The 16,283-nt window shown below is 47.1% G+C and overlaps 1 protein-coding gene across 3 annotated transcripts in view; it reads right to left on the bottom strand.

Annotated features, from left to right (window-relative positions):
• Positions 1-15,984, bottom strand: part of LOC147032861 (small glutamine-rich tetratricopeptide repeat-containing protein beta-like) — a 62,184-nt gene extending 46,200 nt beyond the window's left edge. Inside the window, exons 1-5 of one of the 3 annotated variants that reach the window (XM_085870801.1) lie at positions 15,885-15,984; positions 8,116-8,255; positions 7,890-7,971; positions 4,221-4,320; positions 3,971-4,075 (exon numbers count right to left, since the gene is read on the bottom strand). In XM_085870801.1, coding sequence (XP_085726927.1) covers positions 3,971-4,075; positions 4,221-4,320; positions 7,890-7,971; positions 8,116-8,160 — 332 coding nt within the window. In that variant the 5' untranslated portion in view covers positions 8,161-8,255; positions 15,885-15,984. Of the gene's footprint in view, positions 1-3,970; positions 4,076-4,220; positions 4,321-7,889; positions 7,972-8,115; positions 8,256-13,360; positions 13,756-15,884 lie in introns of those variants that run through there. The other 2 variants (XM_085870800.1, XM_085870802.1) reach the window with 2 other exon arrangements.
• Positions 15,985-16,283: the final 299 nt, after the last annotated feature.

Here is a 16,283-nt window from a genome sequence, read left to right as displayed (position 1 = left end):
TCAATTTGCTACACATCCTGGGTTAAAATTTCATGGCAATTATTAAACAAGGGAATAACCAGTGATGTCAGTTTGCAACATTGATTCGTTCTTTGCTCTTAAATTAAATAACACAGAAGCTTGGCAAATGCTGCATGCTTAATTTGATCGGCCAATGATCACTCTTCCTTTAACTGGAAAAGAAATCTATATGACAGTTATTATATAGACAGAATTCTATATGACAGAAATCTATATGACAGATATAAACAGTCCACCAAAGTCTTGAAACTTTGTTTTTAAGTTTCTTCAAAATTGACTTATCCTGACATCTCTGGTTTTCCCCTTGTGGTCTTCATATGTATGTATATAAAAAAAAAATGTGTATATATGTACACCTTCGGGCCATTCCACATCAACTCAACCTGAAAAGGGGAATTTTGTTGATTAGGGACAAACTCAAAAGAGACAAACTGATAGAAAACACAAAAAAAACATGGCCATGGTACTCCTACTTGAATCAAAGGAAAAATCTCAGTTATGACAAGTATTTCCAGGGCATTTCAAAAAGATTGATAAAACTTTGACTTCCTGCCATTTCTTTGTTTTTTTACCTATACTGTTTTCCTTTTCAGGTTTTGGTGGTGTTATCATGGTATTTGTTCCCTGGGATTTTTAGCTCCATAGCTCAACTATGCCATTGACAGTGAAGCAGAAGACAAAAGGGGTGGCTCTGTGGTATGAGACTAAATAATATGTAGACACCTGCCAGAGGTTCTGCCAGGAATATGACCTCAGAACACGTGATGAACCCACAAATTGTGCCATTCAATGTATTGTGAAACATTTTGAGCAAAAGGGTAAAGTGCACAACCAGAGCAAGGGCAACAGTGGCAGGCCAGCATCAGCAACCAAGAGCCAAGCCAACATCGACACCGTGCGGAATTCTGCAGTGGACAGTCCCAAGAAGTCTCACCGCCGGTGCTCCCAGGAGCTAGGCATCAAACAAACATCAGTCTGATGTATTCTCACTAAGGAACTGAAGCTTTTCACATACATCATCTCTATTAGGCATAAACTGAGTCAAGATGACATGAGGAGGAGACTTGATATGTGCAATTGGCTCAGTGATAGGATGCAGCAGTACCCAAACTGGATCAACCTGATCTGGTTCAGTGATGAAGCCCATTTCCACTTGAACGGTGCCATCAACAACCACAACAACATTTTCTGGGGGCAGAACCACCTGAGATCACTGAGAGGTACCTGAAAGGGCCTAAGGTCACATGCTTCTGCACCTTCAATGCCAGATGGAGAACGCTAGGGACTTACTGGTTTGAGAATCACATCAGCAGGATGGTGACGATGAATGGTGAGCGCTACCGGGCCGTGCTCCAGAAGTTCCACAATGATCTAGCAGCCTAAAAGGTCACCCCAAACCAGCTCGGCATGACCTGGTTGATGCAGGATGGTGCACCCCTGCATACAGCTGGTGATACCATCACTTTCCTGTGCCATCTTTTCAGAAACCACCTCGTTGCCCTGGGTACCCTTCATGACTGGGCACCCCATAGCTCAGACTTGAACCCTCTGGCAAAATGGTTCTGGGGGACTGCCAAGGGCTTTGTCTATGCCAACCGCCCTGCCACACTGGATGATCTGAAGCAGGAGGTGTCAGACTACCTCCAGGCCGTGCCACATGAGACCTACAGGAAAGTTGGACAGAACTTTGGAGTCAGGATCAATGCCTGTCTGAACTGCACACATCGAGAACATCAATTACAAGGATTTTATGTAAATGCCAATTTCAGACCTTGGGCTCTCACTAACTCTAGCAGTGACTTACTGCAATAGCAATCAGTGATAGAAAAGAGCATGTCATAAGCTTTCAATAAATGTTTGGATCATGTTCCTGAGGTTTCTGTTTCTTTGTAAATGGACATTTAAAGTTGCATCACTCTTTTTGAAACACCCTGTAACTACACAAAAAAGAAATGATCCTAAACATTGTAAAAGTTGCATGCATAATGCAGTTGGTTCACAACTAATATAGAAACCGCACATCACTAAGTTCAGCAGTCATCAAATATTAAGTTATTGCGTCTGTGAACTGGAGCGGGGAGTGAGATGTTCACGGTGTTCTTCCATTCATTGAACAGTCTCTCTTTGGGGAAGGGCCACTTGGAGGTGTTCGGTTCAGCAGGATGTATAACCTTCAGTTGTGCTCCATCATCTGAGATGTTCTCAACTTGCCCAGCAAACATACCATTGTTATACGACACCTTCACCCAGTCACCAACTTATAGACGCAGCTGAGCTGGACCCTTCTGGACAACTACCTCTTTCAACACTGTCACCACATGAAATTCTGTACTTTGGTAGATGAGATCTTTATCTTGCCTGGGGTATCGGTTATAAAATGGTGTGCTTCCCTGGAATCAGTGATGATTTGGGCATCATCATACCTGGTGTTAAGGAGAGGGTGGTTTTATTGGTTCACGAGTCAGTAAGTGACCACTATATTCGTTATGGGTGTGTGTCTGTCTGTCTGTCCCGAGGATAGCTCAGTGGGTTTTGATCCGATCTTGATAAAATTAGTGTGTGAGGTTTGTATCATGATCTAGTTGTATTTTCCTGAGAATGGGCGTGCTGCACCCATTATGGGTGGAGCCACGCCCAAAAAACATGTTTTTAGGGGGTAGCCGATTTCAAGTTACATCTTCTCCGAGGGGGTTTGTCGAATCTGGCAGGGGTTTTCGGTATTTGGTTAGCCCAATGGCACCCGCATAGCCCCACGGAGCTCTATTTTTCATTTTTGTCCGAAGGTCAATGTCACAAGGTCACGAACTTATAAAATGTCAAAAAAAAAATCAATAAATTGGGCATCGAGCTCCTAGGGTTTTCAACTGTTTCGAATGAAAGTTGGTGTGCAAGTAGTGCTCTTCGAGTACTACAACTTTCATCATTTACGTTTTTCCTGATTCCCGCCAGTTTGCCCGTGGCATCCCCTCAAAGGTGAAAAAATAAAAAAGGCGAACCGTGTACATTGCTCATGAACCATCGCCGTCTCCAGACTTGTTCAACTTATTCTTGAGACAAAAATTTCCTGCACACTGGTTACATGTCTTTCTGCCCATTCATACAGCTGTTAAGAGGTTCATAACCGCACAACTCCACATGCAAGTTCATAATCCATCAGCTCTAAGCAAATGCCACTGGAAGTACACCCTGTCACTTTTTATTCTAGATCTAACCCCAGACAAAGCAGTACTTTAACCTCACCAAAGTGGCAATAAGCAATGCTGGAATGCATGACAAATGCAACTTCAAAAATCCTAAATCCACAGATACCAAAATATTTTGCTCGATTCTTGTGGCGATCCACAAGATCTCTCCAAAAAAATGTATTTGAGTGATTTTTTTTGGGAGCCTCCTCCACATGAGTTAGTTTTGCCGAAGCTTCGTAAAATAGCGAAAATTCAAATTTCAGAGCGGGGTTAATGACCAGTGGGGAGATTGAAACCCAAATGTTTCACAAAATTTGGAAGACTCGCCCCTAAGGTTCTGACAGCAAACATTTTAGGATCTGCATCCCCTACAGGGTAAAGGGTTGAGCTGAAGTTCAAATAAAACTCATCACAGCTTGGCAAAAGTGAGTTAGGGGCTCCTGTGTATTTTTTTTTCCTTGGCAGCCCTATTCATTACGAGTCAAATGAGGTGCTGCACACAATTGTACCATCCAAGTTGAGCCCAGGGTGATATTTCTAGTCAAGGCCACTTTTTCACTCATGACCTTTGCCAGGTCACCGGTCAAATAGGAGAGAAAAAGACAAAAAAAAAAAGAATGACCAGCAGTTTTGAACTCAGCAGACCTGAAAAACCCCAGGTAATGTTTTTTCCAGCAAAATTTGAGAGATTCGGGCAACAGCTCGCGTTGGGTTGTTACAGAACACAAGGTCAATGCAGAACACTCCTGAGGGTTTTCACTTACCCCTTACGCCCATAAGCTTTGCTGTATTCGGGGTCGATTGCGAGAGCCTTTTCACAGTCCAATACCGTAGCTTCATAATTGCCAAGCTTGCTGTTAGCTGCAGCCCTGCAGTAAAACAGAATGTAGTTTAACGACCTCACAATTGAAATGGGATAATTTTGTTTAAACAATGATCACCACATTCTTTTGAATATCAACGGTGATCAACAAACAAATTTCTTCAAACTGTCAAGTATCCGCTCACACCTACCGGTTGCAGAAGTAGACCGCATTCCGCCGATCCAGTTCGATTGCACGAGTGTAACAATCCAGCGCTTCCAAATAGGCTTCTTCCTTCATTAGATCATTCCCTGTTTGCCAAGCCACACAATACGGTGTTGTGGTAACGCAGGGTTTTGTGAATCAGGCCACATTGGCCACATTTAATCTTATCCCTTGCATTGCTATGCGATGTCAGCTCGGTGCTCCGACAGCGACACCACAAAGGATAAGAAGGATGAAATTGTAAGGACACAAATATCATCCCAGATGTTGCGTATTAAAATACCAATGAAGACAGTAGTATTGTTACGATTGTGGAGGTAGATGGAGGAATTTCATAGCAAAGCTAGGATTGTATAGAGTAGTATGGCCCAAGGATGAGCAGAAGACATCTCAATGTAACTTAAGTCGGGAAACTGTCAGCTTAAGTTGTTACGTGTCACCGCACAGGAGGCGGTGCTGTGTTAATTAGGAAGGGATTCAGGCCAATTTCTCCCAGTACGTGATTGCTCCCTGTGACCTTTTCCTATGTTTTTGCATTCCCAAGATCGGCGATAAACAGGAATCACGTCCTTAAACAACAACAGCAGAGCCACGTGTTCCGAGCGGGCGGAAGCCCTGCTTTCTCGGCTTTGTTCGACCACAAAGCTCATAAAAGATCACTTCTGGATTCGAAGCTAAGTGCCAGAATAAAGGAGGGATTTTTCTTTTGTTTTAACTTTTCCCCTTGTCAGTTTTTGTAACTGTGTGTGGGGGCACCTCAAATAGGAATTTAGGTTACCTTACATTTTATTGTTACACTTTGAATTGTTACCATGGTAAATGTTTGATTTATTTTCATTAAACCCCGGTATTTATTTAAATTGCTTGTGTTATCTATTTGTCGTGGGTTCGCGTATAAGCCCTTGTCCTCCGTCTGCTATACATTCTTGCTGCCCCGTCCGATGTGTGCTATAATCTCGAAGGAACTCGGCTGTTCACCTCGAAGGGAAATCATTCAGCTATCCGGCCAGGTCGGTGTTAACCGCCCGTCCACGACAATTGGGTCAGGGAAATTGACCTAACCGCCCGGGCCGCAACAGTGTTACGTATTTGGATTTCTTTGAAAACAAAAGTCATTCTCAGGAGAATTAATTGATTGCTACAAGAATCTATTAATAACTCCCACTAGCTCACTCATGACCTTTAGGAAAGAGGTAAACTTCCAACCCCACTTGGTTTGACATTAAGGGGGCACCAGTCCCTTGTGGTTGACATTTATATACTGGTCGTGGACAAATTTTTCTTGGAAAAACCAATATAAAAGTCATTCAGTAGAGCATTGGACAACCACGTATGCCTGGTGTTGGTTTAATGGTTAAGGTGGTGAGCTTGGGATCCTAGGATTCTGAGTTCAAATTCCACTCGGCTGTTGAATTAATACCAGGTGGGGTTCACTCTGCCTGTCATCCTTCCAAGGTTGGCAAAATGAGTACCAGCTTGCTGGTATCCTGTGGCGGAGTGGCGACCTGTCCAGGAATTGTGCCCAATAGTCAAGGAGACTGCTTAGGCAGAACCAACGCTCTGCACAGAGTTTGGTCCCAAGGGAATGGAATGGAATGGACAACCACGTGCGGCCAGTACGGCCTGTATGCGCCGTGGCATAGAGTCCACCAGTGTCTGGAATTCTGCAGGACAGATGCAGCACCATTAATTAATCACAAAGTCAATCAACTCACACCTGTTTGATGGAGGTTGAAAATGCTGTCTCAGGCATCGTTCCAGAATATCCCATAAATGCTCAATTGGGTTCAGATCTGGTGACGAGAAGGTCATGACAAACGGATACCACCAGTGTCATGTTCATCAAACCATTGGGCGACGACATATGCTCTGTGTATTGGAGCATTGTCATCCTGGAAGACACCAATCCAGGCAGGAAAGAAATGTTGCAACATGGGGTGAAGATGATCACTCAGGACCATTAAGTAGCAATTGGCATTGACCTTGCCCTCTAAGGGAATGACTGTACCCAAACCATGCCAGGAAAATGCACTCCTTATATTACAGAACCACCAAAAACCCTTCACTGTTGGAACCATGCAGTCAGGGTTGTAGAGTTCTTTAGGTTAGCGCCACATGTATACTTGAACGTTTGTTGAGAACATGGTGAAGGATGATTCATCTGACCATATCACATTTCTCCACTGCTCGGTAGTACATTGCCTGTGCTCTTTGCACCACTGGACTCACAAACGTGCATTGCCAGGTGTGAGGAGCGGTTTGTGCACTGTAACCTGACAATGGTATCACACTCTGTGGAGTCCTTGGAGGACTGCTTTTGATGAAACTGGCTGCTTGTACCCCAGGTTGAAATTTACAGTCAATTGATCTGTAGTTGCCCGTCTGCTTTGCCTTTCACTTCATATTAATGCACGGATATCATGATCCTGGAGTATGTGCTTCTGCCCACTGTTGCTCTTTGCTGATGATGTCTTTCCCTTGGAGTTCCATTCCCAGGGCCAGATTTAGAGAAGGAGCAACAGGACACTTGTCCAGGGCCCAAACTACAGGGGGCTCATGAAAAACATTCGACACATTTATTTGTAAAACTAGTACAGGTGACCCTCGTATAATGCGTGTTCTGATAAATCCACACTGTAGCGAAAATGCGTTAATACAACAACAACAACAACAACAACAACAACAACAACAACAACAACAACAGCAACCACTGCACTACGTCACTCTGAGCTCTCATTCACTCATAGCGGATGCTTTTGCCACGCTACGTCATCCTGAGCGAGTCAATCAATCACTCACAGTGACTGAAACTATGGCTGCAAAGTGTGTAACAAGTGGCATTGGAAATAATGATCACATGAAGAAGAAGAAATAAAGAAAGTCTCATTCATTGGAGGTGAAATTAAAAGTTTTAGATCGGTTTGATGGAGGTAATCGCAGCATTGATATTCAAAGAAAGATGGCACTTCATGATTCTACAGCGAGAACCATTCGTGACAATCTTGATGACATCTGAAAAGCGCTCAGACAACAACAAATCTCAGTGTTACCAGAACTGCAAGATCTCGGCCTGATGCTACTGAGAAAATGGAGAAGATGCTGACAATGTGGACAGAGCATCAGAACCAACAGAATATGCCCCTTGTCTGGAATGATCATTCAAGAGAAGAGGAGGACAATGTGGACAGAGCATCAGAACCAACAGAATATGCCCTTGTCTGGAATGGTCATTCAAGAGAAGAGGAGGAGTTTGTATGACGATCTAACCAAAGATTTCCGAAAGAGGAATTTCCTCCTCTCCATGGATGCTAACCTATGGTGATTGTCCATGTTCTTATCCTTTTAAATGCTGAACATCCAGCAAGGAAGCAGCACGTCTCATTTTTAAAGTCTTTGGTATGACTTGGTCGGGGTTTGAACCACCGACCTCCCAGACTCGGAGTGGACGCTCTCACCATTGCACCATTGAGTCAGGTGAATTGTCCCAGATAAAATAAAAGATACTCATTATATTGCACAAACAAAACTGTCTTATTGCAAGGTTATGTTGTATCTTGCACATGATACTATGGGACAAGGATAGGTCACTCTGCCTAAACGAGAGAGTTTGGGACCTTTAAAAAAAGACGTGATGTGACATGATCACTGATCCTACCTTGATTCTTTAGTTTCTCTGCCTTGAGCCTATCCTCAGGTGGGACAGGGTCACCTTCAACAATGCCACCATTCATCAATACCTGACATGAATGCCAGCATCGGGGGGGAGGGAGGGAGGGACAGAGGGGGGGGGAGTGGACCAAAGAATTATTTTACACGACAACCACAAGAGCAAATATTTTTGCAAATTCATCATTCACGCAAAAGGTCGATGTGTCATTTACCTCGGTTCTCACAATCCCGTGCGAACCGGCCTGTTCTTTCTGCATTGTATCTTGGAAGGCTTCCAACAGGGGTGTAGAAATGCTCAGATGCTTATCATGAGCACTGATTCCAAATACATTTTCCAAGCACTGTATGGCCACTGCACACACACAAAACCCCCAAGCACATCTGCCTGTACAATCCATCTCCGAATGAAAACGAAATACTTATCCTGTCATTTCTAATTCACTGAAATCCAACTTTAGCAAAGTTCTCACTCATGTTTGTGAAATATTTTATGGAAGAAAGATCATCATCTCCAATGTTACTTTTCAAATGTATCGATTTGAAAGTGTAAAATTTCCAATCCAACATGTGATGATAAATAATAATATTGGTTCACGAAAAAAAATAAGTGACCACTATATTCGTTATTGTTGTGTGTCTGTCTGTCTGTCTGTCTGTCTGTCTATCTGTCTGTCCCGAACAAAGCTCCATGGGTTTTGATCCGATCCTGATAAAATTTTGGTGGGAGGTTTATATCATAATCTTGTTGTGTTTTCCAGAAAATGGGCATGGTGCTCCAATTATGGGCGGAGCCACGCCCAAAAAACAAGTGACCACTATATTCGTTATTGTTGTGTGTCTGTCTGTCTGTCTGTCTATCTGTCTGTCCCGAACAAAGCTCCATGGGTTTTGATCCGATCCTGATAAAATTTTGGTGGGAGGTTTATATCATAATCTTGTTGTGTTTTCCTGAAAATGGGCGTGGTGCTCCGATTATGGGCGGAGCCACGCCCAAAAAACGTGTTTTTAGGGGGTAGCCGATTTCAATTTGCATCTTCTCCTAGGGGGTTTGTCGAATCGGACAGGGGTTTCGGTATTTGGTAAGCCCAATGGCACCTGCATAGCCCCACGGAGCTCGATTTTTCATTTTCGTCCCAAGGTCAAGGTCACAGGGTCACAAACTTAGAAAATTGCGATTTTGACATAAAAATCCATCTTCTCCGAGGGGTTTGTCGAATATGGCAGTGGTTTCGGTATTTGGTTAGCCCAATGGCACCTGCATAGCCCCACAGAGCTCGATTTTTCATTTTCGTCCCAAGGTCAAGGTCACAAGGTCACGAACTTAGAAAATTTCGAATTTTGACATAAAAATCAAACGACCGCCCAAACTTTGACAGCTAGGATGACAATATTTTTTATGCATAATCTTGAGGTCATTCCCCATCTCAAGTCTTGAAACCATTTTGCTCTATCTCGAACACCTTGCCTGTGGTGCCCCCTTCAAGTTTGTTTTTACGCTGATTTCATCAAAGTATGGATAATCCGAGGAGTGCGAAATACCATATAGCCTATATGACGTTATATTGTTCCTGGAATGTTCTGGAGGAAGTTTTGCACCAAAGGTCATAATCCTTGACGTTTGACCTTTAAAGGTCACAAAGGTCAAATTTTCAAAGTTGTGGGAGTCGAACCGGGTTTTTGACCTTCTTCGACGAACTAACTCCAATAAGCTATAGCACGTATCCTGTTTCCTTCTTTTAATGTCCAAAACATTGTTTTGTGACCTTTAAAGGTTATGCAAAGGTCAAATTTTTAAAGTTGTTGAACGAAACCGGGTTATCGACATTTTGCAGCTAATAACCTGTCACTCGTACCACATCATGTGGATCATTTTTATAACTTGGTGAAACATTATCACATTGTCTCATCCTTGACTTCTGAAACAATCTACATCGTCAAATACCGCTCGTGAACCATCGTCGTCTTCAGACTCGTTTCAGGTAAATTAATGAAGTTGTTTATTTAACTATAAAATAACATGTAGTTTAGGATTAGTGTTGCAGTACGAGTAATTTTATGGGCTAATTGAGCATATGTACAGTACGAGATTGGATTAAAAAAAAAATTAAAAAGTGATATTGAACACAGTGAGTCAGGAAAAGGTTCATGAAGAAGATGGATTATTAGATGGTTATAATCAAAACAAAGACCAATTACTGCACCGTCGTCCCAAGAAGGAAGCCAGACAAAACTATACACACACACATACACACGCACACACACATACACACACACACACACACACACACACACACACACTCACACACACACACACACACACACACACACACACACACACACACATACACACGCACACACACATACACACACATATTATGTCCTGGTAAGTACTTACAAAAGCTATTTAATTTGAAGTTATTACCTTTACTTGTGAACAATTTACTGATTTCCCAACTGCTCGGATTATCAGGTTGGCACCATTTTTCATCGAGGTTCCGATCCTTTTCAGCCCAGAACCTCTCCAAACGGCAGATCCACAACCCCGGTCACAGGTCCACATCAGTAGATTACTCAACATCAATGGACCCACAACCTCAAAGTTGTGTCCAGACAGTCAGTCAACACAGCAATGCAATATCCTTATTCAAACTTGTTTAATTATCAGTTTTATTTAAAGTATTACTTCATATGAATAACTTTAATCATCCACCACTTTTTATGATAATATATTAAGCGATAAACACTTTACCTTGTAGACGTGCAAACCAAAAACATGCATCAGTAAACCAAAATAATAAAGCTTAAAGGGAGTTTGAAAAAGTGGGGATGGTGTTATGAAGATGGTGGCCACATATCTATCACAAAATGATGAAAATGTTAACCTCTCCTCCCACATCAACACTAGTCTGATTCACCCCCAACCCTCCTCCCAACATTGTGTGAATTGTAAGTACGCTTTTGGAAACATTTTACTGCATTGCCATCAAGAACACCTGGGCTGCAGTTAAAGCTTTGACAAAGAAGAAAAACAGGGCTCAAAATTAACTTTCTTCAGTCAGATGGACTGGATGTATTCTGATCCCAAAATCAGGATGTACTTGCAAAAAAAAAAATGCACACCCCCACACATGGAAGCAGAAGAGGAAGAACTTTCATGTCTTCAGACAAATATGGTTGCCGAGGCAGTTTTTTCCTTGGTGAGGGGGCACAATTCTGGACGGGTCGCCACTATGAAGCAGGATACTTTAATGGCTCATTTTTCCCAGGTTGCTGGTACTCATTTTGCTGTTCTCAGGAAGGATGACAGGCTGAATCAACTCACCTGGTGTTATTTAATGGCATGGCAGGGGCTCCTTTGTCATTATCACAATCAGGGCCCGAAGATTGTAAGGCAGCCCCCTTAACATTTAAGCCAACACCAATCTTCCCACACATGCCCACAGTCTAATAATTACATATCAAACCTTACCTCGCGTCAGAATCATTCACAATAGAATCACAGTCTAATGGGAGGTTCCTGCATTGATTGTGCTCCATATGGTGCCGTACTCGGCCTCCTCCTACTTAGTTTCCTTCCCCATATGCCACAGTTGGATTGCCCTATCAGGGTTGAAGTCCTCAACTGATGCTGGAGACAAATCAACTCATAACAGTTCACAGACTGCATCTGGACTTGGGGGTAAATCGGATTTGATTATTTTAATTAAAATGAAAACTCGTTCTGCCTCCATCAAGTGGTCGGTGGGACTGGTGCTCATTTGATCAGGGACATGACATGAAAGAGCCCCTGCACGTGTTGGTTTTATAGTACGTCCCACCAGAAAGTGAGGTGAGGTTCACCAAGTTTTAGAAACTAACAGCTCCTGATACCTTCAGTGAGGCAGAGTTGTCTCTATGGCTGTATTCACAGAGCAAAGGTGATCTCGAGGTGACCTGAGATCACTCATTCTTGTTCTATAAACAGGGCCTAAGTCAAAGCCTTATATTACAGCATGGCCTGGAAATGTTGGGAAATGGTTTTGAGAGTCATCACCAGAGCTGTCGAGCTTTTTCCCCTCCATCATGGGCCAGTCACCAGGATCAAAGACTCAACAAGCATTCAAAAGGCTGTTTCTGACAAACTTGTCTTTGAATCTTTCCCAAGGTGCTCCAAGGTGGCCTGGATGACCTTGACTGGCTTCTGCCACCTCTATCTTGGTTCAACCCCCTCCTATTCTTTCTCTCCAACTCAGCTGCAACTATTCTTCTCACCAAATGATCTTTCCTTCATCTGTCTCAATTATTCCATCTGTCGTTTGCTTTCAAAGTGATTCTCCAAACAGCTCTGCAATTTGGTGAATACACAGTCTACTCCCTCCCACCCTCAGTGCCTCAACCTCCCACCCTGACCCACGCTCGCTTGGTGTCTAACCCTCCCTTCCAGACCCACGGTCGGTGTCTCAACCTCCCGCCCCGACCCACGCTCGCTCGCTGTCTCACCCTCGAGCCCCCACCCACGCTAGCTTGGTGTCTCACCCTCCTGCCCCGACCCATGCTCGCTCGGTGTCTCACCCTCCCACCCTGACCCACGCTCGCTCGGTGTCTCACCCTCCCACCCCAACCATTCCTCCCGGTGCACATCACCCTCCCACCCCGACCCACACTCGGTCTCACCCTCCCGCCCCGGCCCGACCCACGCTCGGTGTTTCACCCTCCCGCCCCGACCCACGCTCGGTGTCTCACCCTCCCGCCCTGACCCACGCTCGGTGTCTAACCCTCCCGCCCCGACCCACGCTCGGTGTCTCACCCTCCCGCCACGACCCACGCTCGGTGTCTCACCCTCCCGCCATGACCCACGCTCGGTGTCTCACCCTCCCGCCCTGACCCATGCTTGGTGTCTCACGCTCCCGCCCTGACCCACGCTCGCTCGGTGTCTCATCCTCCCACCCCAACCATTCCTCCTGATGCACATCACCCTCCCGCCCTGACCCACGCTTGGTGTCTCACCCTCCCGCCCCGACCCACGCTCGGTGTCTCATCCTCTGGCCCCGACCCACGCTCGGTGACTCACCCTCCCGCCACGACCCACGCTCGGTGACTCACCCTCCCGCCACGACCCACGCTCGGTGTCTCACCCTCCCGCCACGACCCACGCTCGGTGTCTCACGCTCCCGCCCTGACCCATGCTTGGTGTCTCACGCTCCCGCCCTGACCCATGCTTGGTGTCTCACGCTCCCGCCCTGACCCACGCTCGCTTGGTGTCTCATCCTCCCACCCCAACCATTCCTCCTGATGCACATCACCCTCCCGCCCCAACCATCCTCTCCCTAATTCATGTGAACTGAAAAAACACCCTCACCCTTTTCCATCCGATTCATCTTGAAGACTCCCCATTAATGTCCTTCTCATCCCTTTCGCCATTCATTCCCAACACCCGGCAATGCACATTTTAACAAAGACACAAACGGACGGACAAACCTTCCGCGCTCTCCTGCGCGTCCTCGGACAGGCCGCCGGTCCCACGGTGATCAGTGAGGAACGTGAGCACGGCGAAGGCGAGACGCTGCTCGTCCGACATCCCAGTGCAATGTCACAACGCGCGTGTCCGGTACACGCAGTAACGGTGCCGATGTGCTCGGCGGCTTTTAAACCAGAGATCTACAACATGTCGAGCATCGCACTACTACCGCTGCGCGTTCTCGTGATCATCGAGAATGGCGCTCGACGAGCCGCACGGGTCACTTTTACCTGCGCTCTGCAGGGAGCGCGAGAGAGCTGTGGAATCCTCGGTGCTGTGGAGCAAATGTCCGTGACACGGGTGTCCCACACACTCGTCCACACCACGGGTGTCCCACACACTCGTCTACACCACGGGTGTCCCACACACTCGTCCACACCACGGGTGTCCCACACACTCGTCCACACCACGGGTGTCCCACACACTCGTCTACACCACGGGTGTCCCACACACTCGTCCACACCACGGGTGTCCCACACACTCGTCCACACCACGGCTGTCCCACACACTCGTCCACGCCACGGGTGTCCCACACACTCGTCTACACCACGGGTGTCCCACACACTCGTCCACACCACGGGTGTCCCACACACTCGTCTACACCACGGGTGTCCCACACACTCGTCCACACCACGGGTGTCCCACACACTCGTCCACACCACGGCTGTCCCACACACTCGTCCACGCCACGGGTGTCCCACACACTCGTCCACACCACGGGTGTCCCACACACTCGTCTACACCACGGGTGTCCCACACACTCGTCCACACCACGGGTGTCCCACACACTCGTCCACACCACGGGTGTCCCACACACTCGTCTACACCACGGGTGTCCCACACACTCGTCCACACCACGGGTGTCCCACACACTCGTCCACACCACGGCTGTCCCACACACTCGTCCACGCCACGGGTGTCCCACACACTCGTCTACACCACGGGTGTCCCACACACTCGTCCACACCACGGGTGTCCCACACACTCGTCTACACCACGGGTGTCCCACACACTCGTCCACACCACGGGTGTCCCACACACTCGTCCACACCACGGCTGTCCCACACACTCGTCCACGCCACGGGTGTCCCACACACTCGTCCACGCCACGGGTGTCCCACACACTCGTCTACACCACGGGTGTCCCACACACTCGTCCACACCACGGGTGTCCCACACACTCGTCTACACCACGGGTGTCCCACACACTCGTCCACACCACGGGTGTCCCACACACTCGTCCACACCACGGCTGTCCCACACACTCGTCCACGCCACGGGTGTCCCACACACTCGTCTACACCACGGGTGTCCCACACACTCGTCCACACCACGGGTGTCCCACACACTCGTCCACACCACGGCTGTCCCACACACTCGTCCACGCCACGGGTGTCCCACACACTCGTCCACACCACGGGTGTCCCACACACTCGTCCACACCACGGGTGTCCCACACACTCGTCCACACCACGGCTGTCCCACACACTCGTCCACGCCACGGGTGTCCCACACACTCGTCCACGCCACGGGTGTCCCACACACTCGTCCACACCACGGCTGTCCCACACACTCGTCCACGCCACGGGTGTCCCACACACTCGTCTACACCATGGGTGTCCCACACACTCGTCCACACCACGGGTGTCCCACACACTCGTCCACGCCACGGGTGTCCCACACACTCGTCCACGCCACGGGTGTCCCACACACTCGTCCACGCCACGGGTGTCCCACACACTCGTCCACGCCACGGGTGTCCCACACACTCGTCCACGCCACGTGTCGCCTTGGTTGACTCCAACCACAGAACGCAGCTCATCGTGCCGGGTAAACGCAGGTGGTTCGTTCTTACATCGAATCCCCGATTAACGGCGCCGCCTGTTACATCGCTCCTCCGGTGCGAGACAACGCAGGGATAAGATACTGGACGTGGCCTCCTGTAAGTGAAGAAACTATGCAGACGACATAAAGAACAGTCATGATGGACGTCATCGTGATTGCTTCTTGATGTTTGAAACAATTGTTTCAGGCACGAACTTATTATGTGATCACCTGCGAGCGCGGGTTAAACCCTGAACCTCCAGACATTTGGGCCGAATTTCACGAATCATGTGCGAATCTTGTATTTGTGAAACGTTTGTGGAAGTCATGTGCGTTACACAGACAAAGTTGTTGCACACTGGTACTCAAGGTGCTGACGAGCAAGCGATGCTCGAAAAAGCTCAAATAGAGGTTGAACGTGTTGAGTGCGATGCCTATCAATGAGTGGTGTGTGATAATGTGCGGCGACTTATAATTACTATGTACAATTATAATAACTAGTACGTGCCCGTACGTACGTGGCCGTACGTGCAAAAAAAAAGAAAGAAAAAACTTTCAAACCGCGAGCCAGAAACGACAACCACACAGGCCGTTCCTTCTCTCTCGAGTTCTCGCAACAACCACACTTCCACACACAGAGTTAATTAAAATCAAGTTTACCTCCCTGTCTTTGCTTGCCATGACAATTCGCTGCCAGGTAACCGGCATGGCCCGTGACATCATCGTCGGCCGGCCGCGCAACGGCCTACGCAGCCACGCCTACGCAGCAACGTGTCATGTCATTGGTTGATAAATAAATGGCCACAGCAACGTGTCATGTCATTGGTTGGTAAATAAATAGCCATAACTTGGGAAGCACTTGTGCGATTAATAGCGAATGTAGTGAGCTTCACATTCAACGCATGCACATGAGAGAATAGGAAACAACAACAACAACAACAACAACACAATACCCTGGCAATTTGGAATCCGTGTCGTCGGCTATGACCCTTTTGCTTCCGGTTTTTGCCATGAGGAATGATGCGTCCCAGGAGATAAGGGCATCGTCGGAGACATAAA

Source organism: Eptatretus burgeri, chromosome 2 (genome assembly GCF_056783735.1).
Source record: "Eptatretus burgeri isolate ZD-2024b chromosome 2, Ebu_testis_v1, whole genome shotgun sequence".
In the NCBI taxonomy this organism is placed as follows: Eukaryota; Metazoa; Chordata; class Myxini; order Myxiniformes; family Myxinidae; genus Eptatretus; species Eptatretus burgeri.
This window is presented reverse-complemented; position numbering and strand designations above follow the sequence as displayed.